Here is a 24,072-nt window from a genome sequence, read left to right as displayed (position 1 = left end):
ACATCATCAAAAAGCAGAGAAGCACTACTGAGGTCCCAAATCTGGGCATTCTCCTCCCACCGGCTGAATCTTGAGACTTCTCCATGGCTTCCCTGAACTCCTCTCACACCCAGGTTTTTCTTCAGCAACCACCTGAGCTGCAACCCTTTTGGCCCTTCGGTAACTGTCTGCTGCTTCAGGAGACCCGTGGGCCTGCCAAATCTGAAAGGCCTCCTTCTTCAGCTTGATGCCCTCCTTCGTTCTTGAATAATAACAATAAGTCTGGACCTCATCAGGCACCAATGACCTTCCAGCCACAACTTGGAGCAAAATATCTCCAGAGGTGATAGTTGAAGACCTCACAGAAAGAGACAGAGATTCCTAGTCCACTCTCACTACTCGTTCCTGACAGGCAGTCTCCCTCGCCACCTGAGCCAACTCACAACCAGGTAGTGATCAGTTAATGGCTCTGCTCTTCACTTTACCCAACTGTCCAAGACATGCAGTCGCAGATCCAATGACACAATGAAAAACGTAATCACTGATCTTTGCCCTAAAGCGTTCTGGCAACAAAATTCTTGATCAGTACTGGCAAATAAATGAAAAGGTTGAACTACTTTCAATAAAATAGGAAATCAAATGTTGTCAACATTTTCTGATCGACTCCAGAGAAGTGTTTTTCACATAGTCAGGACAGATGCTGCTGAGCCTGTTTCTCAATAACAATAATAATAATAAAATGTCTGGACTTGATTTCAACACGTAAATCACGTACGACTGTTGAAAGTTGTGTGTTTTAGTGAGATTACAATTTCTTTAGTTTTGGACATATTTAAATATTTTGCTTCTAAATACTTCACTGTGTTCATCAACCAGTTTCAACCTTTGTCCCTGTGATGTTTTGTGCTGTGGGCAGGTAGTGTACAGTGGATCTTTTATTGTGTTTTCTCTGAGAACAGCTGCCTGCTGCTGCTGGAAACAAAATTGATTGGAGCACTGAGAGTGAACCAAAACAATAAAGTTGCAGACCGTAAAAGCAAAAAAAAAAAAAAAAAAAAAAAAAAAAGCTAGGTACTGAAACACTGCATAAAGCTGATAATAACTGCAAAGTTAGATTATAATTGCTACAAGCAACACCTCTCACATCACTGATAGTTATGTGACCACTGGGAATATAAAATACAGGTAAGTGCAGCTTTAACTGCTGCCTCTTATAATTTTTTTGCCTTGCCAGATTTTTCCAAACAAGCTGTATCAGTAAATATACAAGCTCTTCTTGTGCAGCAGAGAACTTTATTGGCAAGGTGAGAACATACATTTATTGACATATAAGAATTATAGACTCTAGAAACGGCACAACAGCGCTGTGCATGAGACTTCAAAGAGAGCAAATGGGACTGCATGTTCCAATTAATCTAATATAGGAATATGCAATGACTAGCAAGTGTTTAATGAGGCTTGTTTAAGCAGCCTGGTGTCCTGACACTTAACATATAACAGGTTTTCACTTTACTTTAATTTCCTTTGTTCAGAAAGAAAGAAAAAAAAAGTGTTCTGGACTGTATAATCAAATAGCACAGTTTAACATATCCTCGCTTTCTTTGGTATTTGATTAAAACCAGGTACCAGTGAGGTTTTGCTTAACTAGCAAAGCTCAGGAATCCAACTGTGGCAGCCAGACAATTACTTCTTCACAGACAGCTGCTGGGACCTAAGAGTGTTTCCATACATGGTGATTCTCAATGTCCATTCACACAAATCAAACGCTCCCTACTGAAGCTTCTTTCCATTTCAGACTTACCCCAGTTGGAGATGGCATAGGAGGCTTTTATCCTACAGTAACGTCATTATGTTTCTTTGCTCATCTTTGCTCATTACCTTAAAGCTAATGGCAAGGTATCATGTAGAATGAGAGATAGGTAAAAAGAGAGTCTGACACAAACTCTGGCACAAATAGAAAAATGATAAGGTCTAACATGTTATAGTTTCCAGATTAAAACCCTGTAGCTGCAAATTAAGGCAGATAGCTTAATTGAGGTTTCTGTGTCAAAATTTAAGACCTTCTATTAAAGATTATTTCAATTTCTCTGCCAAGAACGTGTAAGAATATGTTGTTCAATAGATTAAGATGTTTGAATATACAGTATTATTAAGAAAGCCTTGTTATGTATTATGGTGAATTTTAAAATGCATTTTTTTAACTGATGAATAAAAGAAAGAGCACACGATTAGGTTTCAGCTGTGTTTGTACGAGTAATTAAATGTATCTTTAAAGCTGCTTAAATTGGCAGCAGAACAACCTGTAAACATAACCCTAACATATTTTGATGGCTGCTGGGTTAGCAGAGCTCTTAGTGAGTCATGTTACCCCCTTTTACATTAGACATAGTCATTTGATCCAAAACCAGTGTGAAAACCAGTCCTGGCAAACACAAAGCTGTGACTCAGATAAATAAAATGTCTCATGGCGGTTACATTCTAAAGCACAAATAAACATGCCCACATCTCCACATAGCCCTGCAGGAAGGTGCTGCATTGACTTTGTGTGAATGCAGAGCTTCATCCTGTCTTTCTGCTTTGCGTGTGTAGCTCAGCCCCGCCCTTGGTCAAGCAGACACACAGACCTGCAGCTCTTTATACAACAGACACAGAGAGCAGAGCAGAGCAGAGCAGAGGAGAGAGAAAGCTATGCAACCTGTCCCGACCTCACACCTGTGTGCTGTTATTGGTTCTGGGCTACACACCCACTGTCCAAAAGTGAACACAGCAAAATAATAAGAAAATACCTGAGGGGGCAGACTCTGTAGATATATACACTGCCACATACTTCTGGTAGGTCATTGTGATGATTGAGAGGGGTTACTTTTGTATGAGTCAATGTATTGATTTTTAGGAAAGTCCTGCATAGCATACCTTTAAGCATGAAACAAAAAATATGTAAAAACGACCTTACATGAATTAACATCTCTGGTAGAGGAAGTTTTTGACAAATCACACAAAACTGTCCTTTTTACTATACTATGGCAAACCAAAGCCTACATTATTGCCAAGACAAGTTATTTCACTTTATGAGTCAATATGTGGTTTCACAGGATTTAGGCGTGACAGTTTTGTATGTAAACCACATGAAAATCCGTACCTATTTATAGATTGCAGAGGCCTTGGTTGAAAACAACAGTTGCCTGAGCAGCAAACAACTTCTCATTTAAATGGAAAACAAATAGCTGGAGAGGAACCTTGGCAGGGGCTTAGACCTAAGTGGTGGAAATTGAAGGACAGTGCTCTCCTTTGTGGAGGAAGCTCACAAAGAGACGAAAACTATCAGCATGGCTCCATATAGGAAGAACAACTCCTCAGCCAGCTCTTGGGGGGAATATTATATTATAATATAATAAATGTAAGTTGCTTTTGGCTTAATTTAATGCACGATATGCTCTGTTGACTGCACAGAAGATGATATACTTCTTTGGAAAATATAAACCAGAAACAAGCAGGTTCCAGTGATAATGTAATTAAATCTGGATAAAATTACCCTTTCATCATGCAGACAGGCAAAAGCAGAATTTGTGGAATTCAAAAACTAATTTTAAAATGATTCAAATGAGAAATATGATCTTGAAAAAAATGGAGAAATCTATTGAGATCATAACAGTGTACGAATAAGCAGGAAATCAATTTGTCTCAGTCAGAGATCTTAGAAAAATACTCCCAAAGCAAGTTGTCAGAGATTCATCACATCAACATAGACCCTTGATGTTAGCTTTACCCTATAAGTCCCCAAAATTAAACAATGTGTAATGTCAGAGGTGTCACTCGCAGCGATGAACCCACAGAGAATCTGCAGCTCCCCAAGGCTTTATGGAGGTTTATAGAGAGTTTCAGCTCCTTGTTTATCTTTCCAGCAACTTCAACTTTACTGCTTTTGGTTTACTCTCAATGCTCTCATAATGATGCTTTCAGCTACCACAGGCAGATGTTTTCAGAGAAGAAGTTCTAAAAACTCACTATATATTACCTGCTCACCACCAAATGGCAAACAGACACAGTTGGAAGCTAGCTGGTAAACATAGTGGAGCATTTAGCTGCTAAAGAGGCAAATGGCTCCCTCAGGAGTTGGTGGAGATCAAAAACAGAGCTAAAAGAGAGCAAACATTTGACTTATATTCATTAAGTCGACATAAACATAAATTAATAATAATGTTGTTGTGCAACTGCTGGATACGTAACTAAGCTGCTAAGAAGTTTAAATGTGATGATAGGTCCTGTTGTGCTCACTACTTGCTTCCGCTGCCCCAAATGGCAAAAACCAGGTAATGTAATTTAGGGTTAGGGGATTTGTTGTTGGAAATGGAAAACAGTCATCTCCTGTGTTAAAGTCTGATGATTTGTTGACTCATTCATCCGCTCTCACCTCCTCACTATGTAGACTTTGTTATTGTATAATATCCTGTTTTCTAACTAATTTTATATGAGAAAGTGTAATGGTTAACGTTATAGTTGGCTTGCATATGTAACCAAAGTATGATAGACAAGAGATGCACGTCGTAGGTGTAGATCTTGCTTCAGTAGTGTATCACTGAATGTTTTATACATATTGTAGACCATCCTTAATATCCTAAAGGGACAACTAATGCTTCAGCTGTGTCATCTACAGCCAAGGACAAGGGGAAATCCCATCTAAACCTTGCTTCCTCCCTCCAGCCTGATATCTAAATCATTCATCTGTCACTTTTGCCAGGGAGACATGTGAGCAGTAGCTCAGTGAGTTAGGAGCAATTGAATGAATCATCTGTTGATGACGTGGAGAAAATTAGTCCAGCCTTCAGGAATAGAGTGCAGTATGTAATTTCTGCTCAGTGGTACTAAATTTAAATCCAACAAATTTGATCAAGCTTTTTTTTTTCAATATAAAACCCAGCAGATAACCAATTACCTGGCATTAGAGGCTTTGAAGACAGGACGTAATTACTGGCTGACTGTAAAATGTAAGGGTGCTGTTGTGTGTGTCTAGGCTGACGTGATAACATGATGATATAAAGTGCAGAGATTCACCATGTGACACAAATACTGGACTGTAATTCCATTCAAGTGGGATTTTTTGTCCAGTATGACTGAGACTGTAACTTTTAAAAGAAGAAACTTATTTTTCCTCTCTTGTACAAATGAAAGGTTGTATTCATAAGTAATAACACACACCACTTCTCAGTACAATAGACTCAAGAATTTATACTTTACAGCTACAGCCTGTTGTAACCACAAGCTTATTACTAATGATAGCTAATTTGAGAAAACCTATTTAATTAATTATAGGTAGATATTGTTCTGCACCATAAGACATAGTGAGATAGATGTATCGAGGTGTGATGTCACCCATTAGTTTGCACTGTAGCCAGTTTGAAGCCCACAGTTGCAGCCTATAGTTGGCACCATCTTTTCCGTTTGGAGCCAGGACCTTCCAAATAAGGAGTGCGGGGTATAAACATGCCACGCTGACTGAAGCGAATGCTAGCTTACTGGAAACAACAAGTGGTGCACAATGTTGGGCCAGTGTTAGCTCCTTTAGTTAAATTGTGCTACCAGGGCAGGTATTATAATCAAGGAACATTACATTTACAGAAATATTGCGACAATAGTTCCTGGTGAGTGAACTGTCAGAAGCTGTCAACTATCGTCCACAGAGCAGACATCCAAGCTACTGTAAGTCTTCAAAGCTTATTACCAGAGCAACAAATGACCACCAGCACACTTATTAGGGGGCCTGAATTTTGTATTTAGCAAGAGTTAAGGTAGTTAAATCAAAGTGGATAAAAAACGTAATTCAGAACCAAAGTGTTCTTGTTGGACTGAATGAGTGCCATATGTTAATATCGATTGCCTATTGAGAGAAATAAGTCATTGACATACACCATTGGAGGTTATATGGACCATGCAACTATGTGAGGCTCGATAGACAAAAAGTCAGTGAATCACAAGAATTAATCTCCTAGAAACAATGAATGACTTTACAGGTTTTTATGGCAATCCTTACTGTCAATAGCTGTTGAGATATTTCATTCTTGAAAAAAGTGCTCGGCCGACTGGCACTAGAGTCACACTAAAGACTCCACAACTTTGTTTACACTGTTGAATAAAACACCTAAATGTTCTGATATTTACTACCGGAGGGAAAATAAAAATTTCCTATAAATGTATTAAAGATCTTTTTAAAGCAACCATTATCTCCATGTTTCATCCAGCAACAGGAACTTTTGGCATTTAGTATATTAACTTCTCTTTGTAATCATTCTCTGAAGACCCAATTCATTGTAATTCAGTTGTGTGTATGTAATGGCACTTTTCACATAGAGCCGGTCTAGACCATATTCTTTAAATTACAGAAACCCAACATTCCCCCATGAGCAAGCACTTAGTGCAAGGAAAAAATCCCCATTAACGGGAAGAAACCTCAAGCAGAACTGCTCTCCAGGTGGGCGGCCATCTGCCTTTAGCAGTCAGTTTAAGAGAGAATGAGGGAGGGGCAACAATAATAGCAATACAACAACAATAATAATAGAAATATGACCAACAAAACAGCATTGCTCCTGCATACATTTCTGACTGTAGAGAAAAAAAGTATAATCTTACAATAATGTTAGATTTATAATCCTGAATTCACAGAAAGGGTGATTAAAGGAGCAGAATTACCACAGCTGGTAGAGATTTAACACTTAAACTAAGAATAGCTTTCCACAATATATTAAACTAGATTAACAGTGAAAGAGAAAGCTGAAATATATGATATAAATGTATGGTTTTCATTACAATATAAAGTGGAATTTAACAGAGTACAATCAATTCACTGTTACTATTTTATAAATGTCATCCTAACTTGAAAACAAAAACCCCAAGAGAGAGCAGGGAATTCACTGTGAGCATTAAGGGGGCGGCTATCTGTCAGACAGCTGACAGGCTCAACCATACCAAATCGAAATCAAACAGAAATTTGCAATCTTATTAACTTACCCAAGCCTGTCTTCCTCTTTCTTCCTCAGGTCAAAATCCCGCTGGACGACTTTCCACACATGTTTGGCCTCGTCATCTGTGAGCTTGGACAGGTCCAGCTTTTGGCCTGTAGTGGCGCCAGGCATTATTGTGAGTTTGAGGCCTGCGAGCTGGTAGTCTGCCGGGTGCTGGGCTACAGTTTGGAAACATAAAATACAATTGTGGTGTAAGTAACAGGAATGATTTTAAATGAAAATAAATATTTAAACCGTCCCCTCAGAGGTGTTTCAAAACCTATAAATATGCTTTTTTTCTTTGAAAATCAATTAGTTGTTTCCATAAAAAAACTTGAATTATCTGGTTATAAAATTCTTATAATGAAATCTTCTCCTTGTCCCTCATTGAAAACTTCCAGAATCTATAAATGTATAAGTAAATACTGTTCATCACGTTCAACTGTTGGACACAAGATGTCTCCTACTTCATGAAAAAGTCCATTCTCACTTTATATGCACTGGAGCTTTTAAGTTGTCACATCACACTAAGTTGCATACTGGACCATGATTGGCTCCAAACTAGTTGTGATGTGACAAATCATGCTTGTAGGTACACGTCTTAAACCTTCCCACTTTTAGCAGATGAATGTGAAAGCAGCCTTCTGGGGTCACATACATTATTCTTTACAGTGAAACTCTTAACACTATGGTTTCTACAAATGGTAGAAAAAAGTCACTCACAATCACATCACTTGCATTCTTTTTCCAAATAATTGATCAGTTTTGCACCGCCAACAATTTTAAGCAACATGAGGTGCAAAAGTTCACAACATGACATGATCTGGGATAGTCATGTCATTGTCATGGTGCAAATTCACCTGCCGTTAGAAAGGCTGGAAATAGATTTCTAGGTGGGGAATTCATTTGAAACACAAGCTGAAATGTAAAGGACTTTGAATTTCTCACAAAGACAATTTATCAACAGCTAAAAGAGGCCCTGTGGTACATGTACTGCTCACTCAATTTCTTTAAAAATAACACTGTGAAATAAGGAACCTGTTTTACGTCTATATTTTAAGTAATATTCACGACACACTGAAAGAGGTTTTAGTCCCATTACTAATTTCCCCTCTCCAGTCTGAAAGCAAAGAAATCCCTTCCTAGTGTAACTCCACTATGTACTATATACAAACAGCATTGGCATATTTTCAACTTATGGCAAACTTGTTAGCAAACAGTTGGCTTTTTTATACCCAGCAGATACAGGGCAACTTCAGGTCTTGTTTGTCCATATAGTTACTTCCTTTTTAGTGCTGTTTGAGTCCACACCAACACCTGAGGGAAATATTTTGCTCTTTAGCTCCTAAATGTTCGACTTTGTTCATCAGCTACTCGTGAACTGTGTCTGTCTGCGGTTTGGGGCTGGGCAGGTAGTGAACAGGGGATTTTTAGAGCTTTTTTTATTTGCTAGAAACAGATGCCTACTGTTGCTGGAAACTATGACGACGAGAGCAGTCAGACTGAACCAGAATAGTTTTGTACAGTAAAACAAGCTCAAATATGCAAAAAAGCTCCACAGAGAAAATTATCAATTGACCCTGCTGCTCCCCTGGGCTTTAAAGAGCTTTAGAGTGAGTTTCAGCTCATTGTTTAGCTATCTGGCTGTAACTTAACTGTTTTGGCTCTGTCTCACTGCTTTCATATTGTTTGTGGCCGCAGCTGTTTTCAGAGCAAAAGATGTAAAAAGCCACTGTATACTACTTACTCAGCACCAAATGGCAAACAGACACAGTTAGCTGTAGACTAGCTGGTGAACATTTAGCAGCTAAAGAGCCAGATATTTCCCTCAGGAGTTGGTACAGAGCTTACATTCAGCAGGTGGACAGAAACACGACTTCAAATGAATGATAATGTTGATCTGTAACTGCTAGATATGGAAATACTGTAAGCAACTGTTTGCTAATAAGTTCAACATATCAACTTAAAAGGTGGCTATGCTTTAACATTATATGTATTTTGTGTTCACTGCTTGTTTCTGCTGCCTCCAAGTGTCCAAAAAATAATTACTGCAGGTTTAAGGGCTTGGAACACATTGTTTTATGGCTTAAAGAAACCGATATTGATCAACCATCCACCCTGTTATTTATTTTATCATTGGGGGACTTGGGATATCTTTAGCAAATATCATGGCAATCCATTCAATAGTTGTCGAAATATTTCAGTCTGGACCAAAGTGGTGCACCAACAGACCAATGTTGCCACTAGTTGCTGTCGGTGTGGCAAACAGTCCACCATGTTCACCACAATGTTTCAACATATCAACTTAAAAGGTGACGATGCTTTAATATTGTATGTATTTTGTGTTCACTGCTTGTTTCTGCTGCCTCCAAGTGGCCAAAAATGAATTACTGCAGGTTTAAGGGTTTGGAACACATTGTTTTATGGCTAAAAGAAACCGACATTGATCAACCATCCACCCTGTTGACCTCCTTGTGTAATTGTAAGTGGTCATTTGTCAAAAAAAACAAAAATTCAAGTTAGTATTTCAACAAACAGCAAATGCTGCTGTTTATCATTGAGGACATGTCTGCTGGCACAGTTCAAGCATCACATTGCTGCAGGATTTTAATCAGGTCTCTGTTAAATGGAGCCAGCCCAAATGTTTCACATGGTCAAATTTCATAATGTGTTGGTTTCAGAGGATGAGGTAACGCTGTGCAAGCTGACCGAGCGATGTGGACATGCGCACACAACTCCACACACAGACGGCCAATACAAAATTGCACATAGACGCTCAGGAGTCTCACAAAATTGAGGAGGAGTAGAAGAGTGTTCAGGAACATTACTTAATTGTCTTGTTTTTCACAGGCCAAGTCAAAAATCTCTAATGAATGGGTAGCCTAATCTAATTTCTATTTCTGCAAGCGCGCACTAATGTTAAAAACAAGCAAGCAAGTTTGACAAAGAAACAACAAGTCCCATTTAAATGTTAGGACTGCACTTTTCCAGCTCTATAAAACATTGAGGACAACTTTCTCACAGTCAAACGCACACACTAGAACAGCATTATATCTGTATTTGTTTAGCGGGTGTTAGCACCTTGGTGTTTTGTTCTGTTGTAATAAGGCACCAATGAGAAAACAAGCATTTTAAAATGATATTCTAATATTCCTTACAGTGTTTTAGTCTTTATTCCTTAGCCAATAAAGTCTGTTTTTTATAGCAAGTGGTCTATTTTCTGTCTCAGATCTGCTCTTGATACACAGAATTCAACAGGTGCACAATGGGAGGACTCCTTGTGTTTGCACAAGGAAGGTACGGCTTGTAACACAAAAATCTGAAATAGTTACACTTAAAAATAAAATTATAAAATACATTTCTACTTTATTCCAATTCAATCGATATCACACCGCCCTATATGGGAATTTAGACATGGCAACCTTGACTTCCTATCAGTAGGTTTAAGAAAAGTTTAAGAAAAAACAAGATACTGTATGTTTGCTTCAAAGACTAATAGGTTTTAACACTATCAGACTCATATTTGGTCCAATGAAATGAGCCAAACCACTGTCGCCCATTGACATTTTAACCAGCACAAATATCATAAAAGAAGCAGCAACAGAATTAAAATACAGTACAGTAGGGATATAAACATATGTAGGTATTAACATCACATTTTCATCTCTTGGCATCCTGAGGAGATCAATGACAGATGTATTGCATGTACCTTACCTTGTTGACTGAGCAGCCTGCAGGCAGTATTCCTCTGAAAGCACTCCAGGCTGACTGCAGGGCAAACTAAGTAGCAGACAGCAATGCTAATCACATGTCTAGTTAACCAGGAGGAAGAAAAGGGCTTGGAGACAAGCCTCCTCTCCGCCTTCCTTGACTTTACTTCAAAGTGTCAGGCTGTGTGCTCCCCCCCTCCCTCCACCACCCCCCCCGCCACACACAGGCCTCATTCAAGTGTTATTACTGACATTGTAACTGCTATTAGTTTGCATGCATGATAAATAATGAATTGTAAATCAATTGGTTTGGAAGCAATAATTTTGGACATTTCATCGCTTGGACAGTTTCCAATGTGCAGTGATCATGAGGTTATGTTGAGGTCAGTCGGGCTTAACTCCCGAGTCACATGTCATGGCCTACAGTATGCTACAGGAGGAGGTGATGCATGACCTCAGAGCTACTCAAACACAACTGACACCTCTTTATTAGATATACTGCATTCATGTCTTTTAGGGGGAAAAATGGGAGTTCTTCTCAGCAGAATAAGACTATAAAACCTTTTTTTCCATCTCTCATGCCAGTTAATAATTGATGTTCTGCTGGTTTTAAAAGGTAGTGAGTAGCACAGTATAGTTGTAAGACTGTTGTTTGCACAGTGGGTGAGCCAGCTTTCTTTGTTGGACAGGAGTCAGGCTCCTCTAACGAGATATTTACACTTGGACTCACAACTTGGAAGACAAAGATTCAAGCGTTTTAATGTGTCAAAATCATTACAACTAATCTAATTGAAGAGTTGGAAGGAATAAAGATGGCCATCACAAAGAAAATCGATTTTGACAGAAATGGAGACTCAAAAACTGAAAGTTGAAAACTGAGTTCAATTGAATATGAAAACAAAAACTGAGTAAACCACTCGCCTTTAATTTATTTATCTTATTCACTCTCATAAGCATAAGGATTTGCCCCCATTTCCTCCCTCAGTGGTTTATGTTATCAAAGAGGTCAATTTGAACCATGTGACCTGTCCAGCAATCCAATTTTCTTGTTTGCTCAACCACCAGGCCTTGTTATCTTTTTTGTGGAGTAAATAAACACCAATACAGTGTCTGGAGTAGCTTAGTAACTAAGATTTTTTTTACACTTTAATTATTTTTGTTAGTGTATTACATTCTGGTGAAAAAATCTGGACATAGTATTCAGGGTGTTTTTTCTTATTCGCACACATGGACTGGTATTGGAGTTTGTAATGTGTGCAAAGGATACATTTTGAGATCTGACAGGTAATTCTTGGGTCCTTATTGTTGTATATTTGCAGCTTAATTATTGAGTTACTACACATAACACTAAGGCCAGAATGTTTCTTACTAAAATATGGCTATAAGACTAAGGATAATGAATGCTTATGTCAGCATGCTAACATTATATATATATTTACCATGATAAAGATTCAGGGGAACAGCAACATCATTGGATTTATATTTTCTAGGAAACATGAACATTCATTTAAAATCTGTTGCAATCATAGACTATATAAAAGAAATTGACGTAACATCCGTGACGTCACCCATTGGTTTGTGGGCTGCTGCTCGGAAGCCAATAGTTTCGAATCTGGGCAGCGCCATCTTGAAAATTTCAGGTGCGTGCTGGGAAAAATAAAAACACGGATTCTACTTATATGGGCATGAGGCAGGGCCATGGGCGGAGTGGGGGACGTTGCGATAGGTTGCGAGGGCTGGATCTCGAGGACATTGGTCAACCAACCTGTCAATCAGGACGTAGCCACGCCCTAATGCATACCCTGCTTTATCATCAAATATAAAATCAGGGAGGCCAAAATGTCACAAATGAACATCATACTGCATTGAAGAAGGCTTTAAACTAGCGATTGAGACCATAAACACATTTTGAAAACGTTTACTGAGGTTAGAAATCAAGTCAGAAGTTGGTGAATTCTCCATTGACTTGTATAGAGACGGAAGTCCTTTTGACACCAAAACGGTCGCCCCCTGGTGGCCTTTTGATAGAATGCAGTTCTGGTTGCAATTAGTCTGGTTGATGTCAAGATATTTCACTGGATAAGTTACTTTTTTTACTTGTTGGTGGCGCTAGAGGAAAAGTCAGGGGATAACTTGAGTCATTAATTTTATCCTCTGGGGATTTGGGATATCTTTAGCAAATTTCATGGCAATCCATTCAATAGTTGTTGAGATATTTCAGTCTGGACCAAAGTGGTGCACCAACAGACCGATGTTGCCACTAGTTGCTGTCAGTGTGGCAAACAGTCCTCCATGTTTACCACAATGTTTTCTTCACAACATCACACATTACACTTCTGTCAAAGGGGAATAACAACTTACTCATTTCAGAGGTGTTTGTCTTGTTTTTTGTTTGTCTTTATGTTTTTCTTACAATATTAAATGACATCATGTGGACTTTCTGCAGTCTTTTATGTGTGGGTTCCAGTTTTGTTTGTTGGAAGGGTGCATGTGCACTGCTCATGGGTGGCTTGATGCACAGCCCTGACATTGGTTTTACACTAGTTCAGAAGAAAGACATGCAACAATGCTCCAGCAAAGACAAAGAAAAAGACTGCAATATAGTAAACATGGATATAAAATTGCCTCCAGACAACTTTTAAGACATATAAAATACTCTGCTTGGAATAATAATTTGTATCTCATGTGGTTTATCCACAAAAAGTTTAGTTAACTAGTAAAAAATATTCATAAAAAGACAGCTACTCCTTCATCCAAAATTTATAAATATGCATAAAGATTTTTTATTTTGAAGGTTTTGAACTACTTAAACATAAGATGTCTCCAGTTTCACTGTACAACCCATTCTCAGTGTTTGCAGACTGGAGGCTTCAAGTGTCCAGAGCACACTTGTTAAAGTTGCATACTGGACCATGACTGACTCCAAATTAGTTGTGATGTCACAAATCATACTCATTAAACTCAGATTTCCCCATTTAGCAGATGAATGTGAAAACACACACTGCACATACATCATTCTGCACAGAGAAGTTCAAAAGTCCAGCTAAGGCAAAACTCATTTATCAGCTCTGTATATACTATCTTATGGGGAAGGAAATGCATTTAACACTTTTATTAGACCTAAAATATACATACAATGCATTTTTAATACTGACTGTATTCATAACTTTTGTTTATTTCAGGAAAACTCCACAGGGCCGCTTTAAATCACTTGCATGCGTCAAACGTGTTGAACTGTTGAGAGAATAAGTAGAAATTATATTATGACTTTACCTAATAATATAATTAATGATGTTTGAGCTACAAAATCTTAAATAAAGTGATAAACCTGTCCTGTATTCGCGTGTGCACTTTTCTCTTTTTGCTCAATATATCATATGTCAAACTGTGTAGAATATGTTTATGACACATATTTAAACTCAGCCATTATTATACCGCAAAGTAGAGATCATTATATTATTCATATAATTTTACTGTCATGAATTGAGGAGCAGGTGGACCCAAATGCAGAGACTGCAGGCTGATACAGGCTGAAAAAAGTACTTTATTTTGTGCTGAAAAGGCAAAACAAAAAGTGGCAGAGAAGTACAAAAGGTAGCAGGACAAGACTCAAACAAACCAGGGTAAACTGAACCAAAATAGGATGAGAATAACCAGATGCAAACCAACACAGAGGATCGAACCAAAACCTATACACAAGGGGTGATTACAAAATGGACACAGGCAGGAAAACACAGGAAGTGAAAAACAAACCACAAACAAGGAGAAATAACAATAGAAAATAATAATTTATCAGACTTTCAAAATAAGACAGGAACTAAGACACAACACAAACTACAGACAGGAAGTGATAGTTACAACACTTGGTATGACTCATATTAAACACCAACTGACCTCCTATTTGGGCCTTGCATGTAAACATGGCTTTACATTGATGATAACCTTCATGTCACATTTTATTTACTTACAAAATGAAGAGAAGAAAATACAAACAAACAAACAGCAAATATTTTATATCTGTTTTTTGAAGATGTTTTAAAATGATCAAAGAAGAAAGCTGGCTATGAATTCAATCCCCAAGTGGGTGTAACTTCCCCCAAAACAACAAGAACCGTGGAGTCTTTTAATCCCAGAAGAAAGAGAGAAAAAAAAATACAACAAAGTTTTGGCTTCAGCACAGTCAATTCCTGCAGTTATCTTCCCATGTACCGTATGTTAACATTAAATCCCTCCCATTTTATCTTGGATAACACCCAGTGCAAACAAACTGGTGTGTATCACAATCCTGAACAGCACACGGTCAACCGGTTTCAATGTTTGATCTTCACTTTCTTGGTTCTGGCCTGAGTTTACATTCTTTACCAGAGCAGATTGTGGCAAATTGAGGTGGTATTATATGCAAAAAGCATGGCTCCAAAAAATATTCACCAGCAATTCAAATAGCAATTACCTGAAATTCTATTTAGTGTTTGATTTTCTCTCATTTTGGTAAAATACATGTGAAATTTCTCAAAGGTGGATACTTAATTTTGGAATTGAAAGAGTAAATAAAATGACATTGTATGGGTATCATTATTGATCACATGTTGTCATGGAAACCACACATAAATATTGTGAAATCTAAACTATTAACATCAATTTTTGTTCCACATGTCACTTATTGACTAAAGGTTTCTGGAAAAGTAAAACTCATCAACTAATCAAATTGTTTTTTTTTCCGTAAGAATTATCAACTGATGTTCTTATCAAGACCCCTCAAAACCTCTGTTTATTAAATTACAGATATTGAAATCTGATAATATTGTAGACTATAAAATTGCAGAGATATTGTAACAAGCTGACATTGAGTTACTACAAAAAATGTACAAGAGAGAGCCAATAGATTTAAGACAACCAGATGTGTTTCTGTTTTTCTGCTTAATTTATGGAACAAACTTGAGGATTGAATAAAAATGTCTAAAACAATCATTATGTTTAAGAAAATGTTCAAAAATATTGTATTGAATCAGTACTAAAATATGATTTTTAGGTTTTTGGATATTACACTGCTCAGTGAAATGGTATTACCATCTGTTTACAGTTATGATTGATTATGTATTGATTAATTATCTTTGGTGTCTTGGTGAATATAGTGGGATATGTTTAATAAGCTTTTGTGTCAGTCTACATTTTCTGATCATAATTAAGAGGATTTGTTGTTTTTGTTAAATGTACTTTTTGGTATGTGCTGTGTATGTGCTGCAGACTGACATAAAACTTGATGATAATGGAATAAAAACTGTGCTGAATTGATATTGAATTCTGATTGTTCATTATGTGCATGTTTGTCATCACATCCTGTTTGCTCCATTCACTTTAGTAGTCAAACGTGAGAACACAGAACAATATCACCTTTTGCTACAATTTGTGGTGTACTTAAACACGGATAAGCAAAGATAACATGGCGAACAATAACAATTGATTAAAAAGGCACCACTCATACATCCACTTAACTCTTCTAACACCTAACATTTGATGAATAGTTTGTTACACACTATGATGTAGTTCATGGACCGCAGAACACATCTGAACAAGGAGGGGCCATAATTTCAACCCTAACCCTTTTTTTTCCAGGTTATATTTCACATCTGTCACAATCAGACTCCCCTCCTTTTCCCTCTCTGTTACCACTAGTTACAAATAACTTTACACATATGTAGCTGAGGTCAAAGTATGCCAGCAGAGTGAAAATTGTTGGTGTTACATCTTGCATATTTAATATAAGAGGGGAGTCAGATTGTGACAGATGTGAAATATAACCTGAAAAAAATCAGACTCTCCTCCTTTTTCCCTGTCTGTTACCACTAGTTACAAATAACTTTACACATATGTAGCTGAGGTCACAATATGCCAGAAAAGTGAAATGGTTGGTGTTACATCTTGCATTTTTAATATAAGAGGGGAGTCAGCCACAACACCGACACCACACAGTCACATCTACAGTACACGCATGATGAACACGCACACATGCTTGCTCAGATTAACCCTCTGATCCCACTCTAACATTCACACACAACAAGTAAAGCCTATTTACACATAAACACACAGATGAAACTATAGAAAACAACCAGGTACATCCAGCCCAGTCCACAACCACAACCAAAACTCATCCTGCTGCCTTGAATCTGAATCAACATCATAGTCATTATCATCACAAGTCAACACTCATATCAGACTGATGTGCAGAGCCGCGCGCACGCGCACACACACACACACACACACACACACACACACACACACACACAAACAACAAAACAAACGCAGCTACGCAGTTAAATGAAAAGCAACACAACAGGCCTACGCCTACTCCAGCCATACCACAGAAAATGACATGTAGGTTATATTAAAAAAAAAAAACTGACTTACGTCCTTGAACTTCCCGAAGACCAGTCTGGCTTGAAGCCGGAGGAGAGCAGCTAGCAACGGCTTGGCAGGTCGTCGAAGTCCGTGGTGGAGATGGACGCTCCGGGTCTGTTGTTGATGCCACAGTGGAAGCTGGAGTAGTTTGCTCATTTTATTTTGCCTGTGTATTTGTAAAAAAATAAAATAAAAAATCGGATATTGACTTGTGTCTCTTCATTTTCACAGGTAATGTAGCCAGCGGTTTGGCAGGTGCCCGCCGTTAGCTCGCGTCGCACACATATGACGTAGTTGATAAACAACGTACACTAATTTCAAATCAAAATGCAGCAGTCAGTGGGAGTTTTTTTTAATCAGCAGCAGTTGGTGAGAGTGAGTAAAGGTGTGTGGTAAAACAACACGGATACAACTTAGGCTTTTATTCATATAAAATAGTATAAAAATAGTATAAAAGTTACCCCGCCGTGCCCCCCCCCCTTCCGCGGACTATGATAGGCCTGTAGTTGTAAGCAGATATAAGTGTTTATAGCTGTATATTCCAACAGTTATGACAGTGAACAGAAAACGAATGACTAACAATACAAAGTTACACTACACAGTTCTAAATATTTATTATACGTATGATACTAGTATTTATTTATTCATTTGTATTCATTTTTCACTCTCTATCACAAGCTAACTCAATCCACTGCCATGGTTCTGTCCCAGTCTGGCTTTGTGCCCCTCCACCAGATGCTCTCTGACTGAGTGGCAGTAGGTGCTTGTGGGTGAAATTGAAGTTTGCTTTCACACAAGTCATACTAATGTGACTGAGGAGTTTGACACACCCATAGTTAAACAGCAATTATGCAGCAATTAATACACCAGGTAGTTCATTTTACACGTCTTCTGTGTTTACATTTAGGGCATTTAGCAGATGTTGTTATCCAGAGACTGACAGGTGTTTGCTCAATGACTGGAATTAACCCATTATCAATATGTCATGAAAAAACAAGTTTGTTAACATTTATTTGTATAGATTTTAATAATTTGCATTTAAAGCCCCAGTGTGGCATGTAAGAAGAACTACATCATTATACTGTTGTTTTTTGGCTTTAATCTGTTTGTTTTGAGAAGTATAGAAGAATGTGATTGCTTATACTTACGGTAACTACTCTGACTGTGCGAACAGTCTTGCTCACTGCAAGCACAATTATCTGCATCATTATGTTTTCTGAGTGTAAAGTTTCCTGTTTGCTCTGGGTCTTTCCTCCTGTACCCCCTGCCTGATATTCCCTCCACACCTGACCTGCCTCAGTCTCGTTAGTCCTGCCCTGATTTCTTTGTCTTCCTTATTCAGTTTTGTCCTGTACTGCTGTGCTCAGTTCTGTCTGTCTGCATTCTGCGTTGCCTGCATTATTGTGACTAAAGAGTTATTCTTCAGTTCCTGCTGCTCCTGAGTCCTGCATGTGATTCTATCTCTGGCTGCTTCCTGGCAGTCAAAAGATGCAGTTTAAGGCTCCAGGAAAGATTTATTAAGTGGATGTTGAGTAAATGTCAGGGTCAAGAATGAACCTTCAAGGTCCACGAGTCTTCATGAATTAAAACATTTTTTTTTCATATATTCTGGGTCACTGTAGGACAAATCTTAAAATTGTAGTGTAAAATTAGCCACATTTGCCCTGAATAGTATGATAGGGTTAAAGTGTTACCCATCCACATGCTATGACATTACAGAAGAAAGTGTTGGACAAAATGTTTGTATTGTATATCAGTTTATACAATGATCTGTAATAACAGCAGATTGGCAGAAAACAACAAAAAAGCTGACAGAGAGCCATGAATTCAGGAAACTATTGGCTCTCTGGTTTAAAACTCCCCCTATTGGTGTACACACTGCATTGACCTAAACACACTAAATTGCTGACCCCAAGAGGAAGCAGCAATTTCAGCAAATGGCTAAAATAATTTAACCCAACCACAAATTTTATCAACATTATTTCTCTCGACTAGTTATTGTGTGGTTTTGGCGTCATCTTCTCATGCCTGACATTTTTTTCTCCTTTTTGTGAGATTAGGACCCTCTATTATAAGCATTCATTGATATGGACTTGCTGATTGGCTCTTCCTGGGTTATCACTGGCAGTTTCTCCCTCCTGTCCAGTAATCATTGAGAAACAGGAAGAGGGCCTGCTTTTAGTACAAAGCCATGATGAAGCCATAACAGCAGGAAATGGTCACATTCCCCTTTGACTAAAAAAACCAGCACACAGAGCCAAACCATCACGCAAGATGTTTCAGTTTGCAGTTAAAGCACCATCCCTGTATACTTGGTTTTGTCATAAATCTGTTTCAAGGATCTAGCATTTAATGATAGGTGGATACCAGTTTTTTTTTTTTATTAATTGGCAGTGTTGTGGCAAAATTCTTCAGAATTTCATTTTCCTGTTTCCAGTAAGCAGTATTACCCACATATTCTTCACAGGAACATAAAACAAAAGAAACTAAATGCACTCATAAAAGAGAGGGTTTTTTTAGATGCTAATCTTACAGTATCATGTACTTTTACAGACATATTTTTCATATAAGTAGCAGTTGTCTACTGTTGCTAAATATACTGGATCTTGGAGTCCAACAAGCTATGACATTGACATTTTTGAATCCCTGCACTGTACTTGAACCATTCTTCAAACACTGAGTGAAGAATGTGGATTGAAACAGAGATATCAACTTGATATTCAAAGGTTTTTAGTGTGTTTTGTAACGTGGATTATAGAGCCAGCAGTTTTATGGGAATCCCCCATTTTAAAACTTTGGTAGCTTTATGCAGAAAGTTTCCTTTCACACGTCCAGCTGGGCACTGCTGGCCGTCAAATGCATTTTTTTCTTATGTGAAACAGTTTGGACTCAGCGACAAAGGCTTATTATAGAGACAGCTTCAGTGCTGCAGCTCACACATGGGTCTTTTACAGTGTCACATGTTCCTACAATAGAGGAAAAACTAAAACTGTAGCTCTCTTTCCTTTCTTGTGTGGAAGGTTTTCTGTGCTTTTCATTCTGTGTATGAAAAAGATACAAATACTGAGAAATGAAAGTCTGTTATACATTTTAAACATTTTTTTAAAAAGTTTCATATACGAGAAAGCCCTCTAGTGGCCTTTGTAATTATGACTCTTAATTGTCAGGAACAAGGGAGGCGGTAGTGTGACAGAGTATTATAGAGCCTGTAAAGTCTGTAGAGGGAGGAGAGCAAGGTGGTTGGATGGTTCAGTAAGATGTTGGCCTACGGTTCATTTCCCATTTCCACTTGATGGTCATTGTTGGTTTCTGTGAATCATGACCACAATCCTTTCTTAGCCCTGACCAAGTTGGGTTAGAAAACATCTAAAGCTCGAATTATGTTAACATCTGTTTGAACCTTAGCAGAGAAGAGTGTTAATGTCCTGTTAAATCAACAAAAAATGCACAATAGTAGGTTTGTAAAGGCTTGCTGAGGTGGTAACCCACACCTTCCAAATCTCAATAACACGTATGGATTTGCTCTTTGAGCAAGTTGATTCAATTACTCTTGGGAGTCAGGTCCAAAATGGAGATGAAAACAGAGGTAAACGTACTTAATTCACATATAAAAGAAATGGCTGGAATGCAGCCTGGAGAAGCAGAATTGCTGAATTGACAATGAGGTGATTGCATCAGCAAGAGCAAGCAAAATATGAGATGGAAAAAGTTCAGTGCTTGCGTACCTATGCTGAATAATGTTTTTGAACTGCTAATGAATTGTCCTTAAATACTTAAAAGAATAGTTTGACATTTTGGGAGATATTGCTGATTAGTTTTCTTGCCAAAAGTTAGACAAGAAGATCAATATCACTGTCATGTGTGTATAGCTACAGCTAGCTTAGTATAAAGACTGGAAACAGCTAGCTTTGCATGGATTAAACAAACAAGACATTACATGTGAATTAGTGAATTTAAGGTAGGAAGATTTAGTTAACTTTGGACAGAACCAAGCTGTTTCCTCCTGCTTCCAGACTTTATGTTAACCACTTAACACACGCCCCTGTTTTTTATGCTGTTAGCCTAAACGAAGTTGTGAGCAGCACAGATCCCACATAGTTTGAGACTCAGAGATGTGTCTGACCGTATGTGGTTTGTTATTTGTGTTATTACGTTACGTGTTGGACTAAATACATGGACATATTGAGGAAAGTATTTCGGTTTTATGGAAACGGATTTCATATTTCACAAGAATGGATATTTGGCGAGCTGTACAGAAAGTCCTGAGTCATAAGATGATCGCTGTGGATAAAGGGAAGACTTTGAAGGTATGTAGGCATTATAGCTTTTCTTACTTAGCTCAGGGGCTAGCCGAGCTAATCGCTAATACTATTACGGCTGTGAGCAACCATATAAGTCGTGAGTGGTCTTGAATGAATCAGGACAATCTAAGCTTTCCAACGATGTACGGCATGAATATATATGGTTAAGGGTTGGTGTTTAAAACATCCAGAAGAACTTGTGGCTACCTCCTAACATCCGTCCCGTTCCGCAGACGGAACAGCGTGCGTTAAGTGGTTAAGCTAAGCTAATTGTCTCCTGGCTGTAGCCATATATTTACCTCACAGTCTGGAGATATAAAATTAAATCTATCTTCTCATTAACTCTCAGCAGAAGCTAACAGACATATTTCCCAAAATGTCAAACTATTACTTCAAATACACATTCTCCAACCACTGAACATGTAATGCAACTACAGCAAGCATGCCAGTGAAAACTGGAGAAATTGATTAATGGGTGATTCCTAATACATATTTAGACTTTACAAAAATAATTGATTAAATCCTTTGCGCCAACTGTAGGCAGCAGCACAAATATTTCTGAGACATCTCCAGAACTTGAAGTGGACAGCCACAGCAGGGCACCAACATGTGCAGGGTTTCTGAGGTTACCTTGAACCAGCTGCTGTGAGGGAGCTGCAGAAACATCTGTGCACATCAGACTAGTCAGATATCAATATTATGCCAGCTTTTGTTTTGAAAATGATAGCATGCACTGCTGCTATGGCAACACATCCGAACTGGAACAATCTTTAAAGAATTAAAAGTTCCCTCTACCCTCTGCATCACTAAAAGTCCTCAGGGTCCATCGTTCCCATCAATGCTCTCTCCAAAAATATTGGGTTATGGAGGGCAACAGCTGCGCATCACTGTGTTGCTTCCAAGTTGTCTGGCAAACGGGCCCAGCCAGATCTCTTGCAGTGCTAGCAAGCTGTGTGTGTTCTTAAAATCAATTCTAAAATTGGTGAGCAAACAGTGAAGTTTCACAAGAATTAGAGTAGTAATATGATCTAGTCTCAGAGAGGGTGCGAACAGGTTGGCAGCAGCATCTTGCACTTGCTGCAGGATTGAGACATTTCTTTTGCTGAGTCAGGAATACTGGGAGATAGAAATGCAAGCATGAATAAATAAATCACCTAATCTTGCTGATATGTAGTTTAATGTAACTTGGATCTTATTTTAATTGATTTGACGATAACACTGTACTCAAGTTACAGAGGTCTGCAAATACCACAACTTTCTAAGAATATGTTAGATGGACAAGAAACAGCAGACTGGTGGCCAGAAGACTGTAAACAAAGGCCCAGGATAGCTCAAGTCATTTGAAAGAGAAAACAAAAGTAAATACCTAAACTGTTTCTTGCAAATATCCCTTACAGTTTATAGACCAACTTCTGGTTCAACTTCAACCAACTGGACTTGCTTGAGTGTTCACTTTCGATTTTTTTTTTTTACCTTTTTACCAATTAGTTTAGATAATCTTGATAAACTGTGAGAACCTGCTGGAATGTGTTGTTGTGGTGTTGCAGTGGTTTCAGACCTCAGGAATTTCTTTGGTGAGTACAATGTTATATTACTGGAAACTTGCAGGCTAAACAAAATGAGTTCCAAGTTGTTACAAGCCACAGTTAGGCTTATGCTTTAATATTGGCCAGAGGGCAGTCTTTTTGGAGTCTTACTGTCAAAAAAGATACTCTAGCCTAAAATTACTTGGTTTGGTGCACCATCAGAAAAATATCTTGGTCTTACTTTCAACAAACCAAAACAATGAGCTGACATTGGCTGTAAATGGTGTAAAGCTGTAAAATGGGATGTTGATTGTCAGCATGATCAAACCTAGTGGTTACTCACGGGGGAATATTTGGTCCCTAAATTAAAGTATGGTTTTGACGGGCTCTATATTTATAAAAAGTGTCATAAGATGTCTTTTGTTGTGATTTGGTGCCTTCTAAATAAACCTGACTGGACTTGACCTACCACATAACCAGAAGTCATTTATTTTATTGTTTAGAAATATTGCTTAATTCAGCTTTAAAGTACAGGTTTAGAGGTGTGATTATGTGATCCTGGTGTTAATGGGTATGGCAGTAGAAGTTTCCAAGAAAGAGACCTTGAAGGTACTTTATGTTTTTCCTATTAGTCCACTTCGAAAAATGGCAGCACTAAAATCAGTTTCAAACTCATACAGGAAAGGAGATTTCTTACAGAGCTCATCCATACATTTCTCCTTCTGATGAAGGCATGCTTTATGTCAAAATGGTCGCTGCACCTTTATTAAAATCTCTTATTGTAGTCATGTGCTCCATATCTAATTTTTACAGACCTCATCTGTAGAGCAGTAAGGAAGGAAGATGAAACATACAGGAGAAAACAAACATACTTCACTCAAGATTAATTGCCTTATTGATGTGCAGTGACACATGTAAGCACCACAATTAGGATCAATCATTTTATGACTCAGAGTGGCTAAGTTTCAATTACTGAATCCAGTTTTCCATTTGTCCAGTGGCTCTGGCTGTTCTTTGTTAAATACAGCACTGAGTGTGAGGCCATATGCAGTCTTGGAATATAGTAATCCATCCTTTCAAAGTGGTGTTTGCTTTACTCCCATGTTGAAGTGTTTGTCATGCCTCTGCTATTACGTAACAACTGCTCCCCCATGTGAAGCTGTGA

The 24,072-nt window shown here is 38.1% G+C and overlaps 1 protein-coding gene across 1 annotated transcript in view; it reads right to left on the bottom strand.

Annotated features, from left to right (window-relative positions):
• Window positions 1-7,106, bottom strand: part of mlphb (melanophilin b) — a 40,317-nt gene extending 33,211 nt beyond the window's left edge. Inside the window, exon 1 of the mRNA XM_053329104.1 lies at window positions 6,982-7,106. Coding sequence (XP_053185079.1) covers window positions 6,982-7,106 — 125 coding nt within the window. The remainder of the gene's footprint in view (window positions 1-6,981) is intronic.
• Window positions 7,107-24,072: the final 16,966 nt, after the last annotated feature.

The sequence above is a fragment of the Scomber japonicus genome, chromosome 11, assembly GCF_027409825.1.
Source record: "Scomber japonicus isolate fScoJap1 chromosome 11, fScoJap1.pri, whole genome shotgun sequence".
In the NCBI taxonomy this organism is placed as follows: domain Eukaryota; kingdom Metazoa; phylum Chordata; class Actinopteri; order Scombriformes; family Scombridae; genus Scomber; species Scomber japonicus.
This window is presented reverse-complemented; position numbering and strand designations above follow the sequence as displayed.